Raw genomic sequence first — 15,883 nt, 5'->3', positions numbered from 1 at the left:
TGGGAGGCCAAGGAGGGAGGATTGTTTGAGGCCAGGAGTTCGAAACAGCCTGGGCAACACAGCAAGACCCTGTCTCTACAAAAAATAAAAATTAGCCAGGTGTGGTGGTGCACGCCTGTAATCCCAGTTACTCGGGAAGCTGAGGCAGGAGGATCGCTTGAGCCCAGACGGTTGAGGCTGCAGAGAGGTGTGATCATGTGCAGTGCTGCACTCAAGCCTGAGTGACAAAGCAAGACCCTGTCTCAGAAGAAAAAAAAAAAAGAAATCCAAAACACGTAAAAGGTTGCCAAAACAGTATCATGTAATTGTCTCCATTACTGTTACATTTTGATACAAGAATTACATGCTCTTGCTTAAGAAATATATGTCAAACATTGTTTAAAAACAGAAGATCTAAACAATTTTACATTATAATGAAATCTGAAGTACAGTCATGGGCCAGGCGCAGTGTCTCACACATGTAATCCCAGTACTTTAGGAGGCTGAGGAAGATCACTTGAGTCCAGGAGTTTGAGGCTGCACTGAGCCAAGAGCCATGCACTCCAGCCTGGGCGACAGAATAAGACCCTGTCTCAGGGCCAGGCTGGTGGCTCATGCCTGTAATCCTAGCACTTTGGGACGCCAAGGTGGGTGGATCACCTGAGGTCAGGAGTTTGAGACCAGCCTGACCAACATAAAGAAACCCCATCTCTACTAAAAATACAAAATTAGTCGGGCACAGGGGTGCATGTCTGTAATCCTAGCTACTCGGGAGGCTGAGGCAGGAGAATCACTTGAACCCAGAAGGTGGCGGTTGCGGTGAGTCGAGATCACGCCACTCCACTCCAGCCTGGGCAACAAGAGCAAAACTACATCTCATTAAAAAAAAAAAAAAAGACCCTGTCTCAAACTAATAAAAACCCAGTACAGGGCCGGGCACAGTGGCTCACGCCTGTAATCCCAACACTTTGGGAGGCCGAGGCGGGTAGATGCCTGAGCTCAGGAGTTTGAGACCAGCTTGCACAACGTGATGAAACCCCGTCTCTACTAAAATACAAAAAATTAGCCGGGCGTGGTGGCATGTGCCTGTAGTCCCAGCTATTTGGGAGGCTGACGCAGGAGAATCGCTTGAACCCAGGAGGTGGAGGTTGCAGTAAGCCAAGATTGTGCCACTGCACTCCAGCCTGGGTGACAGAGCAAGACTCTGTCTCAGAAAAACAAACAAACAAAGAAATAAACAGTACAGTCTTGCGCCACTTAACGATGCTTGTGTTAACAATGGACCACATATATGATGGTGGTCCCATAAGATTATAATACAGTACATTTTTGCGTATCTTTTCTATGTCTATGTTTAGATACACAAACATTTACCACTGTTTTACAGTTGCCTATTCATTACAGTAACATGCTGCACAAGTTGTAGCCCAGGAGCAATAGGCTATACCATAGAGCTAGGTGTAGAGTAGGCTACCTGGGTTTATGTAAATATATTCTATGATGTTCATACAAGGATAAATTCTCCTAAGGACGCATTTCTCAGAATGTATCCCCATCGTTAAGTAATATATGACTGTAATACTGAACACTGTTTGCAATAAACAGGCCATTCCATTCAGCTTAGGCCTAGAAATCATTTTGCTACTACCTAGAGATTTTTGTGACAGTTATATTTAATAGAAGATTTAGTCTGTAATTTGGAAAGCCACATGTATATTTTCATTAAGTTTACATAAGCCAGTGTGCATGGGTAGGCGATTCTCGTACAATTCAAGCTAAAGTGTTATTTCTCCTCTGAAAGCTGGAATTTCCTGATTCTTGCTTCTTGTCTATTCCTTCTTTTCCATTGATGTTGGTCCCCAGTATAGGCACCAGTAGTACACATAAAGTAGGAGAGAAGCGAAAACCACACATCCCTTAGGAAGTTAGGGGTGTTGAAAGCTACCAGAACCACATTTAGACAGTGGATTAGACTCCTAAAGCAGCACATATCATGACTGCATTTACTCTGAGAAATGTTTTCTCCCATGGCTTTTGTGGTCAAATGACAATGAGGCATGCTGGGGCTTGAAGACAGATGACCAAGGCGATACAACCCTAAAATAAGAGTGAGTCAACAAGAAAAACTAGGGGGATAGCATTTCGGCAGGAAATGGGCTAAAATCAAGAGTATAATTTCTTGGCAAGGCGCCACAGCTGTCTGTAATCCTAAGCTCTGTGGGAGGCCGAGGCGGGAGAATTGCTTGAGCCCAGGAGTTCAAGACCAGCCTGGGCAACATAGTGAGACCCCATCTCTACAAAAAATAAATTTAAAAAATCAGCCAGGTGTGGAGACTCACGCTTGTGGGCCTACCTACTTGGGAGGCTGAGGTGAGAGGATCGCTTGAGCTCAGTAGGTCATGGCTGCAGTGAGCTGTGACCGCATCCCTGCACTTCAGCCTGGGAGACACAGCAAGACCCTGTCTCAAAAAAAAACCCAAGAGAGCATAATTTTCTTTTCTGGATTTAACACCCTGAGAGATTAGAAATCTGACTTTAGAGATTCCAGTTCAGTCTTGGGAGTATTTTTTGTATTTCTAAAGCTTATACCACTGAGAAGTTTAAGCAATAACTTCCAAACTGCAAGCTTTAAACAAATAGTATTTATGCAATGAAGCGAATACTTATAGGGGGTGCCCAGGCTGAATGTCACTGGCATATTTTAGCAAATTTAATAAAACAACTTTGGCCGGGCGCGGTGGCTCAAGCCTGTAATCCCAGCACTTTGGGAGGCCGAGACGGGCGGATCACGAGGTCAGGAGATCGAGACCAGCCTGGCTAACACGGTGAAACCCCGTCTCTACTAAAAAATACAAAAAAAAACCTAGCCGGGCGCGGTGGCGGGCGCCTGTAGTCCCAACTACTCGGGAGGCTGAGGCAGGAGAATGGCGTGAACCCGGGAGGCGGAGCTTGCAGTGAGCTGAGATCCGGCCCCTGCACTCCAGCCTGGGCGGCAGAGCGAGACTCCGTCTCAAAAAAAAATAAATAAATAAATAAAATAAATAAATAAAATAAAACAACTTTGACTAACCTTAAAAAAGAGAGCAACAACAATAACAAACACCCACATCAAAAGCAGAAATCTAGGGCCCTCCGAGCCTTCGTATCCTGCTGCTAAGCAGTCTTCTGAACTTACAAGGGTAACATGCCAGACTTTCATCAAATTTGGCCTAGTTATTAGCTTCTTTTGAACCACAGACTTTTAATCCAAGATCATTTAAAGCTCTACTGAACAGCAACCTGTCTGGTCATTAAAAAAGAGAAAAGCTGCTGGGTGCCAGGCCAGAAGAATAGAAACTAACAAAATACGGGTGATTTTCCTTCTGTTATTTCTCTCTGGTTCAGTGGTTTTATGTGGCTAATTGTCAAGTCCTCAACCAACACGTTTTACTTTTTTTGAGCAGTGTGTTTAACACCTGACCAGCTACATTTCTCCCGTGGTTTGTCTGGGCTGGGTGGCGTGAAGTGAGTCTGTGTGCTAGGGAATAGGGTCTGCTGAGGGCCAGGCTGGCCTTTTGCTTATGTTCCTGGCTCTCACTGGGTCCTGAATGCTTCACTAAGCACAGGCAATGAGCACCACGGTAAAGTGGGAAGACATGTTCAAGACTGGGTGCCTGTGCTCAGCAAGTAGGGAGGTAAGACAAGGACATTAAGTATGAACAGGCAACTGGAACACTAAAAATTTTATCTCTACCCTGTTTCCAAAACAGATTTGAAGTAGCCTGAGGAGGCTGTAACAATATATAATGGTTTCCACTTATTAGGGCTAACTCTGTGCCAGGCACTACAGTAGGTGCTTAGGCATTAATGCTGCTCATCTTGGGAGGCAGAGATTGTTATTCTGATTTTACAAGTCAGGAAGCTGAGGCCCAGGTAGGTAAAGTAATCTGTCGAAAACCTCATGGTTAAGGGCGGAGGTGGGGTTCATCTCAGGTCTGATGCCAAACCTTTCCATAGCTGAGGGCTATGACGGAAGAAGGAAAGGACATTTACAGCTGGAGCAATCCAGGAAGGCTTCGTTGAGAAGTTGGAATCTGAGTTGGGCCAGGTTCAGGAGCCAGGGATTGATGCTGCCTGCAAGTGGTGAGGCAGCTTGGTGACCACCTCAGGGACAGAAGCAGGACGATCCCCAAACCCTCCCTCACAAAGCTTTGACGTAGATACTGCACAGTAGCTACATCAAAACTGCCCGCCCTTAGGTCTCTTTTAAGTCTATTTGTGAATTTGCTTGGCCGTAGAACTGCCTCTCTGCCTACCTGTTCTGATTGTTCCTATGTCTGCTGCCTCTGACATTAGTGGAAAACCTGAACTAAATATCATTGAAATTGGACATGAGGCAAAGAAATCAGAGATTCATTGGCACTGCTTCAAAGGAAAAGATATTTGGATTTTCTGGAATCACCTGTTCCCTGTTTAATTACCCTGAGATGGGTAATGATGTCTTCCATGGACATCCTCACCTGTGAAGGCAGAAGGTCGGAATGCAGCCAAGCGGGGCAACAAATTAAGGATTGTCATTTGGATCAGCGAGTTCTTGCTATTCCTGCATTTCAGCACCCACTGGCATACCTGAGAGAGGAAGGATAAAGGGTTGGCAGGGGAAAAGTGAGGTGTGGAGCTTGGGAAAAGAAGGAAAGGGCCTCTCACCACCTACCTGATCAAATTTCTCCTCCATCAAGTCTCTGCAACACCGGCTCTCCACCAGGGTGGACTTAGCTGGGCTGGGGGAGGCCCCAAATCCCATGAGGCCTTGGTGAGAGCTGTACCCCAGCAGCCCCACCAAGGCATTTGACTGCTGGGGCTGTACAGCCTGGAAGCTGGTGAAGGGGGTAATGTGACGAGGTTTTGTTCCGAAGCCCATGAGGTCTTTGCAGTACTTGTCATGTACCAGCTGCTGCTGTGTGATTTCTTCCATTTCTTCTCTCAGACGCTATATATATAAGGAAAAAAAAATCATCTTTACTTATGACTGGCATTCAAACTGGGCACTGTGGAGTCTACAGACCATTACATTTGCCTAATCCCAAAATGCAACTACTTCCAAAGTGAAGGGTGGCCACTCTTCATGTTTAGGGTTACAATCTCCCCAGAACCTTGCAAGGGATCTGATTTTGTTCTAAGTTAGGCAGAAGAGCACCACCTACTGAAAATAAAGCAGCAGCAGACGGCTGCCTTGCCAAGGGTTCTCACCTCCCAGGACTCCTCACTTAGTTTGGAAAGGCTGACTTGCATATTGCTGTGACTACTGACCTAGGCCACCGCAATGAGGCTTGCAAAGGTGATGGGAGGCCCCTGCTAGCATCCTGTTAAGGACTGTCTGATCTCTTTCTTCCCCTCTGGAAACCCAGGTAAAAATTTAAGCAGGCCGGGCATGGTGGCTCATGCCTATAATCCCGGTAATTTGGGAGGCCAAGGTGGGTGGATCACCTGAGGTCAGGAGTTCAAGACCAGCTTGGCCAACATGGTGAAACCCCATCTCTACTAAAAATACAAAAAATTAGCCGGGTGTCGTGGCGCGTGCCTGTAGTCCTGGCTACTCGGGGGTTGAGGCAGGAGAATCACTTGAACCCACAGGCAGAGGTTGCAGTGAGCCAAGATCGTACCACGGCCATCCAGTCTGGGCAATGAGAGAAATTCTGTCTCAAAAAAACAAAAAACAAAAACTTAACCAAGTAATTTTCTCAGTATCCTAGGAATCCACAGGTGGTATGGAATAAGCTGACTGAGAACTCATGTCTATTCCCTTTACAAAGGGCTGCTTAATTACTCATCCTCAGCCAGAAGCAAGGGCTCACACCTATAATCCCAGCACTTTGGGAGGCCGAAGAGGGCAGATAATGAGGTCAGGAGTTCGAGACCAGTCTGACCAACATGGTGAAAACCTGTTTCTACTAAAAATACAAAAATTAGCTGGTTGTGGTGGCACATGCCTATAATCCCAGCTACTCGGGAGCCTCAGGCAGAAGAATTGCTTGAACCCAGGAGGCGGAGGTTGCAGTGAGCTGAGATCACACCAACTGTACTCCAGTCTGGGCAATAGAGCAAGACTCGGTCTTGGGGCCGCAGGAGCAGGGTTGGGGAGTACTCATCCTCCAAGACTCCAAATTGAGAAAGAGACACAAGTTTTCCAAACTTCTAAACTTTTCTTGACACACATATTTTCACTTTTCAGAAAATCTTATCCACTCCTCTTATCAAAGTTACCAATGAGTCTTAAGCTGCTAAATCCAATGGTCAATTCTCAGTCCTCATCTTATTTGACTTATCTGCAGCATTCAACTGATACTTTCACCTCCTTGAAGCCCTTTCTTCACTTGGCTTCTCAGACTCTAAACTCTCCTGGCTCTCCTCCTCCCTCCCTGGCTATTCCTTCCCCATCCCCCTTGGTCCTCTTCATCTCCTGACCTCAGGTTCACAGACCCCATCTCTTCTCCAACTATACTAGTTCCCTGACAATGCCCAAATCCATCCCCCTTGCCCAGACCTCTCCCCAGAACTATTCAGTATCTCCACTCAGGTGCCCAAAAGGTCTCTAAGATAACAGGTTCAAAACCAAACTCCCAGCCTTCTCCCTCAAGCCTGCTCCTCCCATTTCAGTCTTCCCACTGCAGTGAATGGCAACTTTATCCTCCTAATACTCAGGCCAAACACCTTGACACTTCTTCCTCTCCATCTACCTCCAAACCATCAGCAAATTCCAAATTCAGAATCCAGTTGCTTCTTGCAACTCCATAGCTCCCACTGTGGTCTGAGTCACACATATCCCCCGCTAAGACTGTGGCAGTTCCCTCCTAACTGGATTCCTGGCTTTAGTCCTTGGCTCTCTAACAATCCTTTCTCAACACACTGGCAAGAGTGATCCTTTTGAAATATGAGTTAAATGTCACTCCACTGCTCAAAGCCCACTTATAGCTTCCCGCTTCCCACACAAAGGCCCTATGTGATATGCCCCTTCCTTCCCCTAGGTGTTCCTCTGACCCCATATCCCCACACACCTCTCCTGCTCACTCTGCTCAGCCATGGTAGGGGAGCTGCTATTCAGTATTTGCTGCTCCTCTGATACACCAGCACGCTCCTGCCTCAGGCCCACTGCCTAGAATGCTCTTCCCCAGATACCTGTAAGGCTTTTTTCTAACCTCCTTCATGGCTGTACTCAAATGGCACCACGTTTTAAAATGTAATCCTTAATCTAGGCTAGCATTCTGTATTCCCCTTCCTTACTCTACTTTTCTCCATAGCTCTTATAACCATATGATATATAATAGGTTTTTACTTGTATATTATCTATCTTTCCCTATAAGAATGGAATCTATTTTGTTCACTGCTGGATTATTCTAGCTCTTAGGACACAGTGTAGCTGGCATATACTAGGTGCTCAATTAATATGTGTTGAATGAATGAACAAATTGTGAAATTTTAATACCTTATATTTGGATAGTTTCTTTTTTCTTTTTTTTTTTTTTTTGGAGACGACGTCTCACTATGTTGCCCAGGCTGGTCTCAAACTCCTGAGCTCAAGTGATTCTCCCACCTCGGCCTCCCAGAATGCTTGGATTACAGGCATGAGCCATCATGCCCAGCCTTGGATAGTTTCTTATAATTTACAAACCACCTTCACAAGAACTATTTCACTTAAATCTGACAACCACTCTATGAGCTAGGTGATATTGTTCTGTTTTAATGAGAGGAAACAAAGATCTCATAGCCACCCAGATTACAATGGAAAACATCATATTAAACTCAGGAAGGAAAATCTGAAGCTTACCGCTTATAGAACGCCCACTATGTATCAGGTGCTGTGCTGGACACTTCACATACATAGTCATCTCCTTGGTATCCATGGGGGTTGGTTCCATGACCCACCGTAGATACCAAAATCTGCAGATGCTCAAGTCCCTCAGATAAAGTAGCATAGCATTTGCATATAACCTATGTATAGCCTCCCACATACTTTAAATCATCTCTATGCTAGTTATAATACCTAATACAATGTAAATGCTATGTAAATATTTGTTGCACTGTATTTTTAAAAATTTGTATTATCTTTAAATTGTTGTATTTTTTTTTCTTTGATTTTTTTTTTTTCTTTTTAAAAAGTTAAAAAAAATTTTTTCATAGAGACACGGTCTCACCATCTTTTGCCCAGGCTGGTCTCAAACTCCTGGGCTCAAGTGATCTTCCCACTTCAGCCTCCCAAAGTGCTGAAATTGCAGGTGTGGGCCACTGCACCCAGCTCTGGGTATTTGTGAACCATTACTAGTTGAATCCAGATGTAGAACTCATGGATATAGAAGGCCAACATCATTTAGAAATCATACAAGAACCCAATGAGGTAGGTAAGAGCTCCCGTCCAAAGGGAGAAAAATGAGGTTAAACAGGTAATTTGCCTGAGTCACACAGTCAACAGAGCGGTGGGGATCTGAAGCCAGACTCCTCCTGCTTCTGCACACTGCTGCATGCGCTGCTTCCACATCTGGGCACAGCTATTATCTAATAAGCACTGTGTCTATTATAAGCAGGAATCCCCGGGGTAAAATTTCACAGCTTGTTTTCTACAGCCAGTCTCACAGATGGAGCTTTACCTCCCAAATATATCCTCCATCAACTACTTCTCAGTATCTGTGCCACCATTCTTAGTCAAAGCCACCACTGTAACTCATCCAGACTACTGTAATAGCTTTGTCTGGCAGCCGTGAGAATGCAACCTCCAACTACAAGGCACATAACCAAGGGCCCCAGCTGCTGCTCTGAAACCCATCACCATTGCTCCCAGTCAATGACAGAACACAGTAGGGATGCTAAGGCTGTCCTGCTCCTGGGAGACACAGACCTCTCCGACGGCCAACTTTGGCTTGAGGACCCTGCAGTGGCCCTGCATAGTAGGCTAGGACACTTCTATCTGTATTTTACCCTCTTGCTTACTCAGGGTCAGATGTACATTGTGGTCTGATGGTTCTCCCAGCTCCCTCCCCATATTCTCTTGAAGGCTGTTTCCCTAATAAAATCCATGTACTTTTAAACCCACCTTCTCAAGTCAACACATCTCCTAATTGGTCTCCCTGCTTTCATTCCTGCCTTTCCCCACAGTTTTTCCTATAAGCAGTCAGTGATTGTTAGAAATGCATGACATCACATTATTTGTCTGTGTGCATACTTCCAATGTCTACCCCGCAAAAGCTCGTGTTTATGTGAACTGCGGGCCTATTAATTTGGCCCCTCCTTCCCTCTCCCTTGCTGCCGGTACACCAGCCATACTTCCCTTCCATTTCATCAGTGTCTCACACTCTTCTGCCTCAAAGCCTCAGCCTGGAACACAGTTCCCTGGCCTGCTGCAAGGTAGCTCCTTTGTATCATGCGGACCCCCCTCAAATAACACCACCTCAGAGAGGACCTTCCCCGACCCTCCACTCACCCCATCCCGGTCACTCTCTATCCTACTCTTCTTTAACTTTCTTCATAGAACTTACTGCTATCTGAAATTATCTTATTTACTTATTATGTTTCCCACCACAAAATGTCAGCTCCATGAGGACATGGATCTCGCCTTGCCTTGCTCACAGAATGGTACATGGGGAGCCTGGACTCCCCTCTGCCGTGGCTTCTCACCTCTCCCTCCATGCTGCTGATTCGGACCAGCTCGTTAAGGATCAGCAAGGCTCCATGGATCCGATCATCCCGATTCATGCCCTTCTCTTTGGCCAAGGTCTCATCAAACCCTTTCTCTGCTTCTTCAAATGTGTGCTATGTAAAGAGACAGGGTGCCTTTATTAGAGACAGACTACAAACCCAGAAAGAATATAGGCCCATCCCATCTACACTGGCGGTTCTGAGGTGTTACCATGCCTGCTCAGTGCCTTGTGCCAGTTATCGACAAAACTGATCAATCTCTTTTATTTAATTCAGCTTCAATTCCTTTTTTTTGTTGAGACGGAGTCTTGCTTTGTTGCCCAGGCTGGAAGGCAGTGGTGCAATCTCGGCTCTCCACAATCTCCATCTCCTGGGTTCAAGTGATTCTCCTGCCTCAGTTCCCCCGAGTAGCTGAGATTACAGGCACACACCACCACGCCTATCTAATTTTTGTATTTTTAGTAGAGACAGGGCTTCACCATATTAACCAGGCTGGTCTCAAACTCCTGACCTCAAGTTATCCACCCACCTCAGCCTCCCAAAGTGCTGTGATTACAGGTGTGAGCCACCACGCCCGGCCCCGGCTTCAGTTCTCATAATAAGCCTTTGAGGAAGATACCATCATCATCTCTATTTAACAGCTAAAAACACAGACTCAAAGAATTTAAGTGACTTGTCCAAGATAACACAGCAAAGGCAAGACTGGAACCCAGGTCTCTCAATCCCATGTTCAGAGCTCTTTTTCTAATATAAGACTCACTGATAAGTTCCCTCTGCAGCAGTAATCAGCACAGGCCTCATGATACTAGAACAGAGAGAACTGGCACTTTCTAAATTGGTATCATTTGTATCACACTGATTTTAAGACACCTATTTTTCCATATTTTAACATCTCTGAAAAGAGATGTCTTTTTTTTCCGAGACAGAGTCTCACTTCATTGCCAAGGCTAGAGTGCAGTGGTGTGATCATGACTCACTGCAGCCTTGATCTCTTGGGCTCAAGCAATTCTCCCGCCTCAGCCTCTCATATAGCTGGGACCACAGGCATGTGACACGAGGCCCAGCTAATTTTTTTATTTTTTGTAGAGATGGGGTCCCACATGCTGCCCAGGCTGGTCTCAAACTCCTGAGCTCAAGCAATCCTTCTGCCTTGGCCTCCCAAAGTGTTGGGATTACAGGCATAAAAATCCGGCTGAGATGTCTTATAATTATTGATAAGAAGAAGGTACAAAGTCAGCCGGGCACAGTGGCTCATGCCTGTAATCCCAGCACTTTGGGAGGCCGAGGCGGGTGGATCACGAGGTCAAGAGATCGAGACCGTCCTGGCCAACACGGTGAAATCCCATCTCTACTGAAAATACAAAAATTAGCTGGGCATAATGGCACATGCCTGTAGTCCCAGGTACTCAGGAGGCTGAGGCAGGAGAATCACTTGAACCCAGGAGGCAGAGGATGCAGTGAGCCAAAATCGTACCACTGAACTCCAGCCTGGTGACTGAGCAAGACCCAGACTCAAAAACAAAAAAGAGGTACCAAGTCACAGTTTAAGTGGCATATTTGCATTCTTAGTCATACATAACATAACGTATAGAATAATGGTGTAGCAATCCATATATGTTTGCTTTAAAAAAATGCAATAAAGTAACTATTGATTCATACTGAGCATAAAAAATTCACTGGAGACCGGGCACGGTAGTCCATGCTTGTAATCCTAGCACTTTGGGAGGCCAAGGCAGGTGGATCACCTGAGGTTGGGAATTCGAGACCAGCCTGGTCAACATGGAAAAACCCGGTTTCTATGACAAAAATTAGCTAGGCGTGGTGGTACACGCCTGTAGTCCTAGCTATTCGGGAGGCTAAGGTGGGAGAATCGCTTGAACCCGAGAGGCAGAGGTTGCGATGAGCTGAGATTGTACAACTGCACTTCAGCCTGGGCAATCCAGCTCAAAAAAAAAAAAAAAAAAAAAAAAATTCATTTGAGACCAAAACAAAAACTGATGCTTGCTCCATGGCAAGGGCCTGTGGCTGCCCCTTAGGCCAGGTGATTCTCTATGTAGACGTGCTTTCCTAGTGTTGGGAATGGACCCATCTCCTCACCCTGTACCACTGAGGCTTCTGCATCTCCTTCGGCTCACGCTGGGTGGTGAGAATCAAACAGGCACGAAGGGCGGCCACAGCTCCCTCACGGATGGCTTGTTTGGGGTCCCACACGGCCACAAAAATGTTGTCAAAGAAGGGCTGCACTTGCTGGAAGAAGAAGGTAGGGACGCTGATGGCCAGCTCACGGAGAACCAGGACCTGGAGAAAAAGACAAACCGAGAACTCTCGTCGGTACCAGTGCTTTGTTCTCTCAGGAGTACGGTCTTTTATCATCTTAGAGCCATACACACTAGGAACAGAGAAGGCTTGCTCACTCTTCCAGCTAGGAAATTCTGGGGACAGAGGAAGAAAGTAAATTTGATTAAACATCTCAGTGGTCATTATCCTAAGTTGTTTACAAACACAGAATGCTTGTAATGTTTGAATATAAGCTCTGGAAGTGCAGATGTGTTTTATGCTTTCTATATCACTATACTAATAGCATAGAACTCTACCTGGAATACTGTAGGTATGTAGTAAACAATTATTGAATGGATAATCCTGTTTAATGTTTAATCTTGTTGTTATTTTTATTTGACAGAGGAAGAAACTGAAGGTCAGAAGCTGCCCCAGGTTACAGAGTTAGGTGGGAAGTTGTAAAGCCAAGACTTGAGCCAGGGTCCAAGTGTGTGTCCTTCTCCTGGTACCATGCCCCCCCCTCACAGTACTGCCTCCTCTGAAGGGCAGCAGACTGGAAAGCATGCGGCTGATGCTTCTGATCCCTACCACACCACTGCTAGATTCTCTCTTAAGGACGGACTCTACCCCATCTCACAGCCTGGAATCCTAGCCCTTCTAACCAGCCTTTTTCAGGGATGAGCCTCAGAAGGAAGCAAAAGACCCCACCATGACACCATCGCTCCCCAAGCCTGGCTGTGCTCCTCCCTGCAGGCACTCACAGCTGCGTGTCTCCGGCCCTCATTGCGGTCAGCACCCAGCCATTCCAGGGCTCGCTTCACCTCAAATTCCACATACTCAGCGGTGAAAGTGTCTCCTGCCATGGCAAGGCGGCCGATGGCCTTGGATGCCATTTCCATGACAACTGGGTCATTGGAGGGGAGGAGGTTCCGAAGATAGTTGGCAAATCTGCCAATTCGGGTGGCATTCCCACCTTCCACTCCTATGAGGCTGGCTGGAAAAGAGAGGAAGGCAAAAGGTGATGATGGGGCATAGGCTGACCAGGAAAGTACACAGACTTCAACTAAAAGCTGGCAAGTGCTGGCCAGGCGCAGTGGCTCAAGCCTGTAATCCTAGCACTTTGGGAGGCCAAGGTGGGCGGATTGCCTGAGCTCAGGAGTTCGAGACCAGCCTGGGCAATATGGTGAAACCCCTTCTCCACTAAAATACAACAACAACAACAAAAAATTAGTCGGGTGTGGCGGCATGCGCCTGTAGTCCCAGCTACTTGGGAAGCTGAGGCAAGAGAATTGCTTGAACCCGGGAAGCGGAGGTTGCAGTGAGCCGACATTGCGCCATTGCACTCCAGCCTGGGTGACAGAGCAAGACTCTGTCTCAGGAAAAAAAAAAAGAAAAAAAAGCTGGCAAGTGATCCCTCCATTCTACTTTGAGTACACTTCTAGAGGGCAAGGACACAATTTTTATTTTAACCCAGATATTTAATACTTATGCCAGAAATATTTACATACAGCAAAATAATCTTATGCTAGTATAATTTTCCCCCCTAGTCCCCCAAAAAGGGAAAGCAAGTGAGACTGGATAATAATTCACAGGACTGATGACCAGTCCTTAGAAGTTAAAAATGACCTGCCTGGCCAGGTGTGGTGGCTCACACCTGTAATCCCAGCACTCTGGGAGGCTGAGGTGGGCAGATCACTCGAGGTCAGGAGTTCGAGACCAGCCTGCCTAACATGGTGAAACGCTGTCTCTACTAAAAGTACAAACACTAGCCGGGCATGGTGGCAGGTGCGTGTAATCCCAGCTACTCGGGAGGCTGAGGCACGAGAATCGTTTGAACCCAGGAGGCGGAGGTTGCCACGAGCCAAGATTGCACCACTGCACTCCAGCCTGGGCAACAGAGTAAGATTCCATCTCAAAAAAAAAAGAGACCTGCTTTTTATTAACCATACCGATTCCACTTTTCCATTCGTGAGCCCCACTATGCAAAACCCTGCTCTACTGAGGAACCAGAGCCCACAAAACGCAACATGAAGGAGGGGAAAGAAAGCTGGCTTCCAGTCTCAGCTCTGGTAAACTATCTGAAAAGTCACTCAATGGTTCTGAGACTCCACCTCCACATCTAAAAATACGTTTTTCCTGTAGCCCAGGACTGCTGCTAGAATTAAAAGCCACAGGCTTCTTAAATTTCATTAAGCAAATATGAACTAGCATCCAGTAAGTGGCAGACACAGGGTGCAATGGGCACAAAGGTGAGTGTGTTGTTTTTGTGGCCAGAGACTCTGTCCTTACCTATGGCCAAGATGCCACCTTTCCTCTCATTGGCATCTGAGCTGGAAACCAATTCAAAAATGTGATGGTTCAGCTGGTCATAGAAGCGAGTAGACTCCTCTTGACTCATCTGCAAAAGAAGATATAATCAGAACAATTTCTAGTAATTCTCTGACTGTGGTGGTGGGAGTGGGCTGGCATCTAAAGATTAGATCCTGAGAGGCAGGCAGTATAGTTCAAACCAAAGAAGACAAGCTACTGCCCACTTCTACAGGATTACACTGTAGAGCACCTGAACTTGCAATCCTCTGATTATTTAACAAATATTTATTGGGTATCTACTCTGTAGCAGAAAATGTTCTGTCCTAGGTTCTTTCTAGTACCAGGGATACAAGGATAAACAAGATACTGTCTCTGACCTCAAGTCTGGTCTCTATTTAGAAAGTCCCTAGTTCTCAACTCTCCAAACCCATCCCAATCACTGTTATCAGACAGAAAGCATTTGAGGGTGTGGTATGTGGTAAGGAAAAAAGAAAAAGCTAAAAGAAACAGCTAAGTCTATTCTGGCCCCTAAAATGTGACCACAAACAAGAAAAATGCCACAGAAATGTGCAACTGCTGCAAAAGAACCTGCATGTTTTATGGATGTGAGAGGTTGAGTGCCTTTCTAAAATAATCTCTGTTTTCCAAATCCTCGCTTAGCTGTCCAAAAAAAGTCTAAACCAGTGATGATACATTTAGCCCAAACATCCCACAATGACTGGCCCCAAATCGCAGAAGCACCTCTCGGAGTTCCATGGTGACATAGTGCTGGAGCTCCTTGGCAGCTTTGGCCCTGGTCTCTTCATTCCGGCTCTTCAGGCCACTGGCAAACTGCTGTAGAACACTCACATTGCTAGATGTGGTGGCAGCGGTGGTGGCGGCGGCAGGTCCGGTTCCAAGCATCTTGCCCTGAGGTTCTTTAAAGAGAAGTTTCCTTTAATATTCTGAACAAGAAAGTATGGTGATAAATTTACTTATGGCCCTGGTCATCCAACACAGATCTCCCCCAAGTCCTTGTCAGGCAGGGGATTCTAAAAAGGTTGAGAGATCTTATTGAGGAACATTTAGAAAGCCTAGATTCATTAAACAATGACTGATGTTTAAAAGAGGCAGTGTGGTAGGGAGGGTCAAATTGCGGGCTATGGGAGCTAGCCTACTTGGGTTTGAATCCTTGGGTTAGATACCTTGAGCAGTTTTGGAGGCCGAGTCAGGAGGACCACCTGAGGTCAGGAGTTCGAAACCAGCCTGGCCAACATGGTGAAATCCCATCTCTACTAAAAATACAAAACTTAGCTGGGCGTAGTGGCATGTGCCACCCGGGAGGCTGAGGCAGGAGAATCACTTGAACCTGGGAGGTGGAGGTTGCCCTGAGCCAAGATCCTGCCACTCCACTGTCTCAAAACAAAAACAAACGAAAACAAAAACAAGGTTATATACCTTGAGAAAGACACTAAAAATGTTTCTTAAACTACAATAGGAAGATAATAGTACCTAGTTCATGGGTTGATGTGAGGACTAAATGAGTTAATACATGTCAAAAAGTATTTAAAACAGTGCAGGGCATATACTGAGTTCTTAATAATTGTTAGCTATTATTATTACTACTACTACTATGTACACGGCACAGTGCCAGGTAACAAATGTGGGGAGG

The 15,883-nt window shown here is 46.0% G+C and overlaps 1 protein-coding gene across 2 annotated transcripts in view; it reads right to left on the bottom strand.

Annotated features, from left to right (window-relative positions):
- The window catches only part of LOC105473151 (mechanistic target of rapamycin kinase), a 149,702-nt gene that overhangs the window by 131,723 nt on the left and 2,096 nt on the right, over positions 1 to 15,883 (bottom strand). For both annotated transcript variants that reach the window (XM_011726788.2, XM_071100808.1), the window contains exons 2-8: positions 14,974 to 15,149; positions 14,212 to 14,320; positions 12,684 to 12,916; positions 11,743 to 11,943; positions 9,625 to 9,759; positions 4,673 to 4,948; positions 4,479 to 4,587 (exon numbers count right to left, since the gene is read on the bottom strand). In XM_011726788.2, the coding sequence (XP_011725090.2) occupies positions 4,479 to 4,587; positions 4,673 to 4,948; positions 9,625 to 9,759; positions 11,743 to 11,943; positions 12,684 to 12,916; positions 14,212 to 14,320; positions 14,974 to 15,135 (1,225 nt within the window). In that variant the 5' untranslated portion in view covers positions 15,136 to 15,149. The remainder of the gene's footprint in view (positions 1 to 4,478; positions 4,588 to 4,672; positions 4,949 to 9,624; positions 9,760 to 11,742; positions 11,944 to 12,683; positions 12,917 to 14,211; positions 14,321 to 14,973; positions 15,150 to 15,883) is intronic.

The sequence above is a fragment of the Macaca nemestrina genome, chromosome 1 (assembly GCF_043159975.1).
Source record: "Macaca nemestrina isolate mMacNem1 chromosome 1, mMacNem.hap1, whole genome shotgun sequence".
Lineage (NCBI taxonomy): Eukaryota > Metazoa > Chordata > Mammalia > Primates > Cercopithecidae > Macaca > Macaca nemestrina.
Note: the sequence above shows the minus strand (reverse complement) of the source record. Positions and strands in the feature narration are given on the sequence as shown.